Here is a 14,664-nt window from a genome sequence, read left to right on the forward strand (position 1 = left end):
TCTAAGTTTTAATAAAAAAGTATCCACTGACATGGTTATGCATGAAAAGCATTTATCCCTAAATGGCTACATTCCCAGTTTGTGCGGAACAGGATGATCATATTGGCAGTGGATTTGGAGTGGAATTAGAAAAACCTAGTACTGCAAGAGATTACTCAGAGAGTCAAGGCCAGTGGTGGGAAAGCTCCTATGTATGAAAATTTAGCTTGGTAAAGTTACAAGCTACTTATATTTCAGAGAAGTAGTGTTAGCATTTGTATGTACAGTATATACTGTCTGAACCTACTTTGCATGTGCTTCTAAACTTATCTGGTACAACTACGATGATCTCTTTTCGTGGTTTTCAAACTTTTTGACTTGAAGACAACCCACTGTCCAACACAATATTCGAAGGGCCTACATTTTTGCTAAAGGTGTGGTCACATTTACCATTGTTCTGCCAATTGTCATGTTTGAAAGTGACTTCTGTGTGATTTATTTGTCAGCAAAATAGAAATAGAATAGCATAGAAGTCACTGGATTTTGTGAAAACTACAGATCATACTTCCACATTTTTGTATACCCACTCATGGATAGTCTGCTCAAACCTATTGCATCAGGGGTGATGAAGTTTTCCTACCATTTTTGGTCACCGCCCTTTTCCCCGTTTTCTCTGGTTATGTAGCAGATTTTTAAAAAGCGTGTTTCTCCTGCATAGAAAGTCAACTTTAATTAAAACCACATCTTGCCATTAGTGAATTACTCATTTAAGACAATTCTGCTGCAATTATGACAATGCTGCTTGATTTCAAACTTTTTTTATTAACCAAAATATAATATGTATATATTTTAACCACAAACTTGTTGAATAAAACAGCCACAGGCCTGACATCTGCAATTGTTTCCAGCCTTATTCCACAACACCTGTCTCCCTCAGATGGGATGGTGGTGATGCTCTTGGCCTAGAGGGCTCATTTATCACGTCTGAATTACAGCGGATCACCAGTCTTGCTGATTCCTGCAGTCCCGTCCATTTTAGGGCATAATATTATCTTTCTGCCTGAGTTCTCCTCTGATAGCAGCCAGGAGGGAGCAGATAGTATCTGGCCGTATCCCGTTCAGGGCACGGGGGCAGAATCCCTCCTGGCACAAGAGTTTGCCGGGGATGTGGCCAGTTGACATGGAGGCTTCACTCAGAACCATTCAAACTTAGCCAGGCAAATATTTTTCCAGGCTTGTGAGCAGAGGGGCATTAACACTATTCAGAGCCCGGTGTTTGAGACTGTATGATCTAAGAGAGAGTGAAGGGTGATTAAATAGCTTTTTGTTTGAATGAGCCAGAGGGGAAGAGGACAGCAAAAAACACTTTAGCTCATAACTGGAGTAGGATTGGGTAGGTAGCTGACATAAGGTTTACGGATGGGCCATAAATACAGACCCACAGCAGAACATGCAGCAGATCCGCTTTCAACTCCAGCCGCTTCGCTGAGATACAATGGAAATTTCTATCCAACATCCCTGGTCCCGTCGGCCATGGTTCCCAGGCTACTTCCCTTATCGAATTTATGACCAGTATTTCGGAGAGCACCTACCTGACAGTGACCTTTTTTCACCTTTCTACATGTTTTACTATCGACCTTATTTCTGGCGTTTTCCAAACTGGTGGGACAGTGGCATGTCTGAGGTGAGTTCAGTTTCTGTACATCATATTGATGCAATCTAGGCATTACCGAAAACACTTTACTATAAGATGCAGTTTGTTAACGTTAGGTAGTGCATATAAAAACAATAAACTATTTTAACAGCACTTTTTAATTAATAAGTATACTATTTTAATTCATCATTGTTAATTCCTGGTAGTTAATAGTTTATAAAATAAAAGTTAATAAGTAGTTTTTTTTAAAAGAAATTAATATCTGTATCCAGCAAGGATGCATTAAATTGACCAAAAGGGACATAAATAAATAAATAAAGACATTTATAATGTTACAAATGATTTCTATTTTAAATAAATGCTGTTCTTTTAAACTTTATATTCATCAATCAATCCTGAGAAGGAAAAAAAAAATTCTGTTTCAACAAAAATATTAAGCAGCACAAATGTTTTCAACATTGATAATAATAATAATACATGTTTCTTGAGCAGCAAATCAGCATATAAGAATTATTTCTGAAGGAAATCACAGTGGCTAGTGAATATTTGGCTTTGCCATTACAGGAATAAATTACATTTTTTATAAATTACAATTATATATAAAACATTTTAAATTATTAAAAATATTTCACAACATTACTGTTTCACTGTATTTTTGATCATTACAGCTTTGATGAGCATAAGAGACTCTTTTAAAAAAATCTGAAAAATCTTAACTCCGAACAAGCCAATCACAATATTAGAAACTATGTATCTTTTCAGAGATTTTGCATATTTAGTTTGCCATATTCTCCCGAACAGATGAGAATGGATAGAGATCGGTTTGTAATCAACCTGGATGTGAAGCACTTCTCTCCAGACGAACTGATGGTCAAGATCAATGATGATTTTATTGAGATTCATGGGAAACATGACGAACGGCAGGTAACAAAACACAAACTCGCCGTCATTTTATTCACCATTTTGAACTTAAATCGTGTTTTTTTTTTTTTTTTTTTTTTTTTTTAATATTATGTTCATGTATATTTATGCTATGTATATTTTCTTGTTAAAAGTTTCATTTTACGTAAACTGCGTTTTACATTCAAATTTCAGATCTAGTTTGTTTTCTATCTCAGTTCAAATTCAAGAAAACATTCTCAACTGAATTCTAAATGGTGCATAACCTTGATCGTCATTGTTGTGTTATTGATATACCTCAGTTTGAAGAAACAGCATCTATCTCTGTTACAGGATGAGCATGGCGCTGTGGCAAGGGAGTTTTACAGGAAGTACAAGATCCCCGCCGGTGTAGATCCAGATGCCATCACTGCTTCTCTGTCCTCTGATGGTGTGCTGACCATCTGCACACCACGCCACATGCTGGACATCCCTGAGCGCAACATCTCCATCACCTGTGGAGAGAAGCCACCACCGCAGAAGTAAACATGTTGACAGCTGCATCTCTGCCAATCATCTCCAAACAAAACCAACCACTGAGAGAATCATCTACTTTATTAAGACCATGTGTATAAATGTAACACAGTGATAAACCCAAAGTGATATAACCAGAAATACACCTGTCCATTGTGAACAATACAATATCATGCAAAATGCACAGTAAGTCAGTACTTTAGGTCAGTGAACGCAGGTTGTCATTGGAGTTGGGTTTGGTTTGTTATATTTCTGGCCTACAGTTGGACGTTGTATGTAATTATATAGTTGACTTGGATTATGATTGTAACTTTGGCTTTGAGAGCAAGCAGTATTGAAATGGGATGTTGTGCAGCACTGGGCTCTGTTTTTGAAGTTAATACATTCCAGGCTAAAATACTGATAAATGCTGGAATAATGAACTCATTTGTGATTTTTCAGCCTATTTTGTTAATCTAAATGTAAAATATGCTGCACTTGTTTATTTGATACTGGGGTCTAAACCAACAGACCAAGATGACTGTGTTTTGATGATGTTGTTGCACTTAATGGACAGTAATAAAGATGACCTTGTAAACTTATATATGTGATGCTTGTAGACATTGATTCTGTGACACAGTTATCTATCTATCTATCTATCTATCTATCTATCTATCTATCTATCTATCTATCTATCTATCTATCTATCTATCTATCTATCTATCTATCTATCTATCTATCTATCTATCTATCTATCTATCTATCTATCTATCTATCCGTCTGTCTGTCTGTCTGTCTGTCTATTAAATATAAAATTGTATAAAAATACCTCACACTTTTTTTTTGTAAGTTTTAATTAAGAAATCAACATAAATTCTAAATAAATTAATTCTTCTTTCACTACCAGAGACTCTATTTCACTGGTTCTGAACTATTGGGACGGGGCCCTCAGAAAACATTCAAGGGGCCTCAAAGTGACTTAAAAAGATTCAAAATAATCTTTAAAAATGGACTAAACGACTACAAGTTATTTCTCATAATTCATCCCCTCATCAACGTTTTTTTCCCCCCTTTTTTACAGTAATAATAATATTGTGAAATAGTATTACAATTTAAAATGAGTTTTTATTAGTAAGTGTTTTGTTATTATTGTATAACATCTAATTTAATTACATTTAATTTATTCCTGTTATGCAAAACTGAATTTGCAGCATTACTAGTTTCCAGACTCTCATCTAATCCTTTAGAAATTATATTTGCTTAATATTTTTGTGAAAACAGTCAAATAAATAAATAAAAATTCTAAAAGTTAAAAAGAACAGCATTTATTTGAAATACAAATGTAAGTAACATTGTAAATTATGTACTATCACTTTTGATCATTTTAATACATCCTAAATAAATAAATAAATACTTCTGATCAATTTAATGCATCCTAAATATACAAATCTTATCGAGCCCGAGTTTTGTAGTGTATTTTCTCCATTCATACCATGAAGCCAGTAAGAAGTCTGAAGATTGTTCGCATGCGCAGTAGCTATTCTCCGCCGCTGGATGTCGCCATCTCTCCTTCATCAGCTTTCTTCTGTTTCTGACACACGGCGCAACTTTTTCCGGTTGGACTTTGGAGACGTGGCTCTGTTTCTTCAATATTACGAGTCAAGCTACATGCTACTGTTAAAACAGAGCATAAGTCACTTCTCAGACATTTTGTGTTGTAAAAACAGCTGGGCAGACAGTGTCTGACTGAGTCCACTGACGGATCCTCGTCTGAAAGGGAACAGAAATGGTATGATTGTTTGTTTTGTGTATCTAGCAGGACGGAGCTAGCAGCTAGCGCTAGCTCATAACTCTTACAGTCTAAAACTCTTTTCATTTCTAGTGTCAGTTACTATACAGTGTCTATTCCATATGTTTTTGTCATAAAATAACATTATAGAAGTAAGCAAACGTTGCTAGATAATCTTTGATATATATATATACAGCTAGCCAGCTAAAGGTTAGCGAGCTAGTTATATTCTCATCAGTATAATTACAGTTAAAGTAATTAGCAAAAGTTAACAGATGTCATTGTCTATATGACAAAACGTTGATATAATACATTGCCTCTTATTTTGTCTGTTTTTTGTTTTTTTTTATATTGAATGTTAATTGTTGTAGCTAACTGGCGTTGATAATTGAGATGTTGACTTGAATATTAATGACCTGAAGAATGAAGCTCATGAAACCTATATATCTAAAAAAATATATTGTGGTTTATATATATATATATATATATATATATATATATATATATATATATATCAGTAGCCGTTAGAACACATCGTGCATTTCTGTATAATATTATTAATGTACAATTATTTAGGCAAATCTAAGTGATTTTTTTTCTTTGTTTAACCGGTTTTACTGTTACCTGTAAAACTTCATTCATTTAGTATTTTTTTATACTATTATAGCATTTATATTTTGAGTTAGCTTTTTATTTTAATATTTTCCATTTTCATTTTAATTTTATTTTAAGTTTTAGTAATTTAGTTTTGTCTTTTTATTTTCTATCATTTAATTTTTTTTCTGTTTATCTTAAATATATTTAAATTTCAGGGGTTTTTTTGTAATTATTTTATTTCTTTTAATTGATGAAACATTTTTACAACAATTTTTTTAAGCATAAGTTTTTAAACTTTCAATATTTTATTTTACTCTTTTCTTTTCAGCTTTATTTTAAATTAACAAAAAAAGAATGCATTTTTAATCATTTTAGTTTTAGTTAACAGTAACAACACTATATTATACTTTAATTTGCATTTTTTATTGACTCGTTGAGCTTAACCTACAAGTCAGAAGTTTGCACACTTCATCTTAAATCACCTTTTGATGGTCCATTTGTATTATTTTATTATTTGCACTAGTAATGTAAGTTGATTTTTAAGGTAAGGTTTTTAACGTCACTATCTTTGCAGGTGCTCTTGGCAGCGGCGGTGTGCACTAAGGCAGGAAAAGCCATAGTGTCACGACAGTTCGTAGAGATGACGCGAACCCGTGTTGAGGGCCTTCTGGCTGCCTTTCCCAAACTGATGAATATAGGAAAGCAGCACACTTTTGTGGAGACGGATAGTGTGCGCTATGTCTACCAGCCCCTGGAGAAACTCTACATGGTTCTGATCACTACAAAAAACAGCAACATTCTGGAGGACTTGGAGACACTAAGACTTTTCTCACGAGTGGTAAAACTTTATTTTTCCAATTTTTGCACTTCTTGGGTGTGTTTGAATAAGTGATTGATTTTCATTTTTTTTTTTTTTCCAGATCCCTGAATATTGCAGAGTGTTGGAGGAAAGCGAGATCTCAGAGCACTGTTTTGATCTCATATTTGCATTTGATGAGATTGTAGCTCTTGGCTACCGGGAGAACGTTAACCTGGCCCAGATTCGCACTTTTACTGAGATGGACTCGCATGAAGAGAAGGTCTTCAGAGCTGTCAGAGAGGTCCGATATTCACTTAAGTTTAATTAAATATCCAGAGCTAAATTACTCTCTGCTTTAAATTTTTATTGAACCAACTCAAATGTTTTCGGTTTCTCTCAATTATCCACTGTAACAGACCCAAGAAAGAGAAGCAAAGGCTGAGATGAAACGCAAGGCTAAAGAGCTGCAGCGAGCAAGACAAGATGCTGAACGTGCCGGAAAGAAATCGCCAGGCTTCGGAGGTTTTGGAAGTTCAGGAATGAGCAGCGTCACATCAGCGACAATCTTCACTGATACAATAGAGCCAGAGAAGCCCAAAGTGGCTCCTGCTCCAGTCAGGTATGAGCGGTAACTGTGGTCTATGTTCTAAATACATAAGCATACAGAAGTTAATCTGTCTTGTTCTTCCTATAGGCCGAGTGGGTCTGGTAAAGCACTGAAGCTGGGTGTCAAAGGAAAAGAGGTAGATAACTTTGTGGACAAACTAAAGTCAGAAGGAGAAAATATCATCACATCCAGTGCAGGAAGGAAGGCATCAGAGGCATCTAAAGTCCTTCAGCCTCCAGTTAATATAGAGAGGTATTGCATATTCATTTCATTTTAGTATCTGGCACATTCTACTCTCATTCTAATACCATTCAAAAGTTTGTAGTCTGTAAGGATATTTTATTTGTTATTTTTTTAACAAAACTACCTAGTAGCTTAATTGGATTTATACAGCCATACATGTTTGAGCGTGCAAGTTCATAATTTAATTGTAGACGCGTGGCAAACGCGCGCCAGCGCTCAACGCACGTCAGCGCTGCAGTGAGTTGTAAAGCTTGCGTTTCCAGATGCGAATTGTGAACGCTCCATGTTTTTAAATTGTATGTATTCTGCCACATATTGATGTGTCTGGGCTAAGACCCGGGTATCCATTCACCCTGGAACCGTCCCTGCCTAGAATTTGTAGGCTATATCTAACATCACAGACATTCAAAAAGACAAAACTAAGAACTTGACCTCTCAACATAGTGTCCTGTCCAAAAATCCTGAACACCGAATTGGTGAAAAACTGTTTAACGGTTTAACTCCACAATTCAGTACTACCTAGTTCAGAGTCTTTGTAATGTGTTTCAGCAATACATTTCTAACATTTGTAATGTGTTTAGAAACAATTCTCAGAATTCTCTTTACACGGACTTTAAATGAGCATTTTTTTATCAGGCTCTTATGATCAGGTTCAGTAGTTTCATTTTAAAAGTAATGATAAGGTAATTAGTTAGTGAATAACATAACTTTTAAAAAAATATATCACTTTAGACAAACCATTGTTTTTTAACAAGTTAGATTTTCTTTTGCGTCAAAACCAGCTAAATCCACTTGTGCTTTTTTTGCTAAAACCTCTAAATCCACCTCTTTGGGACAAGACAGTAAATTAGGGATGCACGATATTGGAATTCTGCCGATATTCGATATGCTGATATTTTTCAACTCATTTTGGCCGATACCGATATATTTCCTTTTGTTTGGAAACAACACCAAGTCTCTCCTGTGCAGAAATTATAAGCAAAATATTATTCATTTTGGTTAGTTTTTAACAAGAACTTATTTATTAGAATTAAATAAAAAATAATAAAGGTTTTTTAACAGTACATTGAAGCTTTGAAAATAAATATAAATCAACTATATCAATCGCTGCATTTTTTCCCCCAGAAAGATGCAGTGTTAACCCTAATATTTTATTTTAAGATTTAACATTTGTAGATGGTCCAAAACAAAAGAGTTGTAAAAATTCTGAAAATCTTTTAGAGCTCATGATCTGTTTAAAAAATAAAACGTTACACATTAAGGAATAAATCAGTATATATAAAATTATTTAATTTACAAGTGTCATGTTTGTGATTTTTTTTCTTTTTTTTTTTTTTTTTTTTTTTTTTCTCTTCATGTAAGCTATAGCTTCTGACCATTAAATCAAAACATACTTATTTTATTACATCAATTACTGCTTTATTTAATCAGAAACACAGTCTAAATGTTATTTGTGTAGGCTATTTTACTTTTAATTTAATTAGAAGTAGGCCAACTGCGCCCCTACTATTAAAACTACTTACCGAACGGGCATTAGGACCTGGGGGAGGCTGTCACTGCTGCCCCTGCTTGTGCTATAACTGTTTACTCTATCCCACACCGAACGCGTCATTCTGTACATGCCTTCACACATTAAATGCAGCGATCCAAAACAGTCAATCTATTCATCATTCAGACAAAACTTTGCTTCAAGAATGAGCCACATTGCTGACGTGATCTAATCGCTAGCACACCCTGAGCACATGTGAGTTAACCCCTTACCCTTATCGGCAAGACATATCGGCATAATTTTGCATGTCAGGCCGATGCCGATATTTACATTTAAAGTAATTATCGGCCGATTTCGATTTCTGTGATTACTGTGCATCCCTACAGTAAATAGTTGAAAAATAACTAAAGATGCAACTAGAAACCCTGTCTGAATACAGGCAAAAATATAAAAAACAAAACAAAAAGAAAAGATTCACACTGTATAACCACAATGGCACAAAATGGCAGCATTTTTATTTTAACAACAAAAAACAGACGTTACACAAACAACCCAACATTAAAAATACATCCATCTGGCATAACATCCATATGAGACAGAAGAATGGCATCTTGTTTGACTTTGTTGTTAGTGAAATTGAGCTGTTGATTGATGTATAATAAATAAAGATTCCTTCAAAGTAACGGCACTGCACAAAAAACTGTAATGCATGCTACACTTGCGACCGAGCCGCTTCCACTGTATCTACTTTCTTTTGCCTGATAACTGGCAGAGTTTTGAGGTGACGTTTTCTTCTGCTATTCAATGGCAGTAGGACAGGCTCATCCATTTAATTGTACTCCAGCTTTTATGTTAAAAATCTCAATCTGAATCTAAAACGATCTCCACAGAAAAACCGGCTCCTCAGCGCGTCGTTATATTGAAACCGCTGGGAATCGTATGATTCGATTCGTTTTCACAGTATTTCACACATTACACATTTCACAGCATCACTGTCTTTACAACAAAAAAAATGCAGTCTTGGTGAGCATAAGAGACTTTCAAAAATATGAAAAAATAGTATTGATGACAAACTTTTGAACAGTAGGCCTAGTGTATTTTCACATTATTTTGGTATTATTTTTTGATTATTACTATTGTTTATAGTTTTTTAACTGTTTCCCAGTGTGCATCTGAGGGTGGAGGAGAAGATCTCTCTGACCTGTGGTCGGGATGGTGGGCTGCAGAACATAGAGGTTCTGGGCATTATCACTCTGAAAGTTACAAATGAAAAGAATGGCCGCATTTCCATACTCCTCAACAACAATGACAAGAAGGGAGCCCAACTACAGGTGTGTGTGTGTGAGAGACAACACAGCATGTCAAGGTCTCAGCATATATTTGAAGGGAAAGTTGTTCACAGTCTGATATTTTTAGAAAAGAACACTGCACCCTTAGTGACCTTCAGACCTTCAAAAATCTTTTATCTTGCCCATGTGACTCACATTGTTTCATTTATTCTTCAGACTCATCCTCATGTTGATAAAAAGTTGTTCACCAACGAGTCCCTGATCAGTCTGAAAAACCAGGAAAAGTCCTTCCCTCTCAACACTGATTTGGGGGTGCTGAAATGGAGGTTACAGAGCACAGATGAGTCCCTCATTCCTTTAACCAGTAAGTCTTGACTGACTTCTGCATGAAGTTTTAATTAGTAAAGTTATTGAACTCAAAGATTTAGTATAAATGCACTTTCACAAACATTTCAATCATGCATGTACCTTTTGTGCTCTCAGTTAACTGTTGGCCATCAGAAAGTGGAAGTGGAAGTGGCTGTGACGTCAACATTGAGTATGAGCTTCAGGATGAGGGACTTGAACTCAATGATGTTGTCATTACTATCCCTCTGCCGTAAGTGCATATTCAGATCATTAAAAATTTTTTTTATATATATATATATCAGTGCTGTCAAAATGATTCATCGTGATTAATCGCATTCAAAATAAAAGTTTGTTTACATATGTGTGTGCTGTATATTTATTATATATATATATATATATATATATATATATATATATATATAAATACACACAGAATATATTTTGAAAACATTTACATGTATATATTTATATAAATTATATTATGTATGTATTTAATATTAAAAACCTAGCATATTTTTCTTAAATATATTCATGCATATGTGTTTGACAGCACTAATATATATATATATATATATATATATATATATATATATATATATATATATATATATATATATATTAGTGCTGTCAAACACATATGCATGAATATATATATATATATATTAGTGCTGTCAAACACTACATATATATATGTATATGTACATTTTTTATACATACAATTAAAATAAAAAAATGACAAAGTAAAAAAAAAATATATATATATATATATATATATATATTTTATTTTTATATTTGTATTTTTTGCGTTCATTTGAACTGTATGTATAATAATTTTAAAAAGTATAATTTTCAATTTGCAAAATACACATAAACATCAAAATCCATATCCATAAACAACCTTTGTCTCATGTGATCATGTAGGTCAGGTGTCGGTGCTCCTGTGGTCGGTGATCTGGATGGGCAGTATAACCATGACAGCAGAAAAAACATCCTGGAATGGTCACTTCCTGTCATCGATGAGAAAAACAAGAGTGGCAGCCTGGAGTTCAGTATAGATGGCAAACCTAACGACTTCTTCCCAATCCATGTTTTTTTTGTCTCCAAGAGAAACTTTTGTGACATTCAGGCAAGTTATGCACAATTTCATAAATAAACCGACAACAAAAATGAGCCCTAGTGAGAAAGGAAATGACTTTATATCCATTGTTTCCTCAGGTGGCCAAGGTGACATACGTAGAAGGAGGCAGTCCAGTCAAATTCTCCTCAGAGACGTCATTTGTTGTGGATAAGTATGAGATCCTGTAAATGTTTCCTGGTGGAAGATTGTTTTAACCTGCCAGCCAGCTTAACGGATCAGAGAGCGTGCTGTACGTCAACAGAGCACTCAAAACATTCTCTGACATGGGCTGCAGTACTTCTGTGTTTCTGTTTGTCTTAAAGGATAATAATCTACCTTTATATAAACTGGACCTTCAGCTGCTCAAGTACTAAGTGCAGTCAGCTACACCTGCCAGGAAAGGCAAAAGAAATTCAAATAAAGCACTGCACCTGTAGACATCAAGGGAAGATCAGTGTCATCCTACAGCAGATGCGTTATAAGCCTGTATGAACCCTCTTGACCCATCAAAGAGACAGATTCAAATTGAAAATTAATAATTGTTGCATGGATTTCGTTTAGAGTTGCAACGTAATTGACCTTTTTTCGAACCACGTGATCCGCATCAGCTCATTAGAAATTTGGTTTTATTTCTAATCATCAAAGAATAGATGCTGGTTTCTAATATGGAAACAGACCTAATATTATAGTACCAAATGAATGTGTGGGTGATGAATAAATCAGCTGTGCTTGTGCAATAAGAACTGACACTGCATTAAATGTGCAGTCCAAATTCAGACTCATAATTTTTCATCTCTTTAAAGTGACACCTCTGCCGTTTAGCTCTTAGTGAATATGAATATCATTGTCTACATCAAAAAAAAAGCACAAATGCTATTTGCCTTTTAGTTTTTCCCCTCTTTTGGTGCAGTTATATTTATGTAATCATTTGTTTGCATAATAATCAAAACAGGAAGATTTTTCATTCTCTGTTTTGTAAAGTAATGTTACATGTAATCAGTTTAAATGTTTTATCGTTTTATTAATTTTTTGGCTTCCCAGCAAAAAAAAACATATATATATATAATTATTTTTTTTTTGTATTGTATTTCCATAATGTTAAATACATTTATCAGCGCACTCTCAAAGGCGATTACGGAACGCCAGGGGAGGGTTGTGACATTCCATTCTGCTGTAAGATACTTATGAATACCTTTAATCAATAATAAAGTCAGATTTAATTAAAGTGTATTTTCTGGGCTCTTCCTGTCTTAATATGTGGGTTTTCCTAGGATTTTGAATCTTGTAGCTGCATGATATTTGTATTAGTGATACAGCAGCATAAATCATGCCATCAAATCATAAATCAGTGCCTCAAATCAGGTGGCTTGTTGAGTAGTGGCGTGTTGAAGTGACTGTCATTGTTTTTGCTGTAAGAATGGTGAGTATTATCTAATGATAAATTCAATGCCCAGGCCTGGTTTGGGTCTTGGCCTAGTGGACTGGCTGACTGTTCTGGATTTGTACAGGAATGTGAGGAATGGTATTTAGAGCTGATAATGCATTAAGTATGGTTGAGTGGAGGAGATTCCTGCCAATGAATCACTTCCACGATGATATGGGCACCTTGTCTCATACAATTACTGTGAGTGAGATCATTTACGCCTGCTATAATATGGCTCTTTGGAACTCTTGATTCTGATTGGTTATGATGGAGTTTTGTATAATGATGCTAAACTGTATATGTTACTTCAACTGTACTATTTTATTATGGGTTTTTGTATCCATTTATTTATGTTTCAGGTAAGTAATTATGAATTGGGGGATAATGTTCAGTCTGTTTGTCATTATTACAAATACCTTTTTATATGATACAAATAATAATTGTAGTAATTAGGGATGCATGATATATTTGGTTATTTTCTAAGGTTAGGGTTTTTTTAATTGGTCAATACTGCATATTTAATTTGTCATGTTCATTTCCTCAGTTTTGCTTACATTTGCCATCATTTAACATAATTTCCGAGTTAATCTTTAAATTTCTCCTTTTTAATCTTACAATGCTGGGATCAGTATAAATATTGATTCGATATAAATATTGAATGAAAAACTTGAAAGAAAATAGAAATGTTGCCTTGCAATTGACTGAAATTTTTAAATTGAAGTACTAAAACTGGAATTAAAATAAACGAAAGCTAAATAGAAATAATAAAAAATAAAAATGACAAGCACATGCAATTGCTAAAACAGATTAAAACTACAAATAAAAGCTAATCCAAATGACAATAATATAAATAATGTTAAGTATGATACTAAAATAACACTGGCTGTGATGCAGTAAACCATTAGTTTTTTTTTGTTTTTTAATTAAGGAAACAAAATAGTACAGAATCTTAATATTGGTTATTGAACAACATTATTTTTTTTTATTTTGGTTTTTGTTGGTTTTGATTGCTTCTGTTGTCCTCATTTCTGTAAGTCGCTTTGGATAAAAGCATCTGTTAAATGACTAAATGTAATATTGGCGAATCCCTAGTGATAATGCCAGGTTAACCTGTACTTTATCCCTTATCGTTGTCTTTTAAATGGTTAAAACTTGATGCATTGTTTAATTGTTGACTCATAAATTTGTGTTGCTGCATATTTTACTAAATGTCATAGTCACCGAGCACAGCTGAAGACTGAAGTGTGTGACCCACATCTACAGGGATGATCTGTATGTGAAACACGGTCTATCTGCTTGAATCTGCCTCAATGTTTGATGTTGCCTCTAATCCACGAGGAACATTTTAGGGCGGGGCTGAGAAAGCAGATTTAACATCTGATTTGTGGGTTTGATGAAGGGACTGAAGGGTGTAGGCCGCACGAATAGGGACTTTGTCTGTCCTGACCTCATTTCCCATCTGATCTCTGGCAATGGAGGAATAATGAGGTGAAGTCTGGAGGGAGTGATGAGTGAGTGGCCAGTGATTGTGAAGGAGGGGAAGTAAAAGTTGCTCTGATGTAAACAAACAGCAGTTCTCAAACTGTCCCAGACAAATCGGTAGGTGACCATATAGTTCCCTTGAGAGCAGGAGAGGGGGTGTATCCCTGTTTGGGGTTGACGAAAAATAGGAGGGGTGTTAATGACCACTATCCCGGTCATAAAAGAGGGCGGGCCTTTTTTTCGGATGAATGAACAAACTGATAAGTACTGAGCCAGGCTTTGTTTAAGGGTCACATGGAAGAGTGAGGGGGCAGAGGGACTAGCATGGGTTTGGAATTTACATGGTCACATGGGAATTTAAGATTAATCTGAGATTCGTTAAAAGATTTTAATTATTTACGAAGGATTAAGTTTTTGGAGTTAATGTTTTGTGAGTTTGCTGGAGGTCAGATGAAA

General features: G+C 34.6%; 2 protein-coding genes across 2 annotated transcripts; both read left to right on the top strand.

Moving 5' to 3' along the window:
• Nucleotides 1-1,474: 1,474 nt before the first annotated feature.
• LOC306851326 (alpha-crystallin B chain-like) lies at nucleotides 1,475-3,058 on the top strand (the record flags this gene model as incomplete). The annotated part of the gene is made up of 3 exons (XM_079387484.1): nucleotides 1,475-1,663; nucleotides 2,435-2,557; nucleotides 2,867-3,058. 3 exons carry the CDS (start codon nucleotides 1,475-1,477, stop codon nucleotides 3,056-3,058), a joined length of 504 nt encoding a protein of 167 aa, XP_079243610.1.
• A 1,554-nt stretch (nucleotides 3,059-4,612) lies between these two features.
• Nucleotides 4,613-12,527, top strand: LOC306851586 (coatomer subunit delta-like). Its single transcript, XM_079387944.1, has 10 exons — nucleotides 4,613-4,814; nucleotides 5,986-6,249; nucleotides 6,332-6,511; nucleotides 6,627-6,829; nucleotides 6,905-7,069; nucleotides 9,715-9,880; nucleotides 10,055-10,202; nucleotides 10,322-10,436; nucleotides 11,108-11,312; nucleotides 11,402-12,527. The coding sequence occupies exons 1-10, from the start codon at nucleotides 4,812-4,814 to the stop codon at nucleotides 11,489-11,491; spliced, it is 1,539 nt and encodes a 512-aa protein (XP_079244070.1). The 5' UTR covers nucleotides 4,613-4,811; the 3' UTR covers nucleotides 11,492-12,527.
• The last annotated feature ends 2,137 nt before the right edge of the window (nucleotides 12,528-14,664 follow it).

This window comes from Barbus barbus (genome assembly GCF_936440315.1).
Source record: "Barbus barbus genome assembly, chromosome: 31".
Lineage (NCBI taxonomy): Eukaryota > Metazoa > Chordata > Actinopteri > Cypriniformes > Cyprinidae > Barbus > Barbus barbus.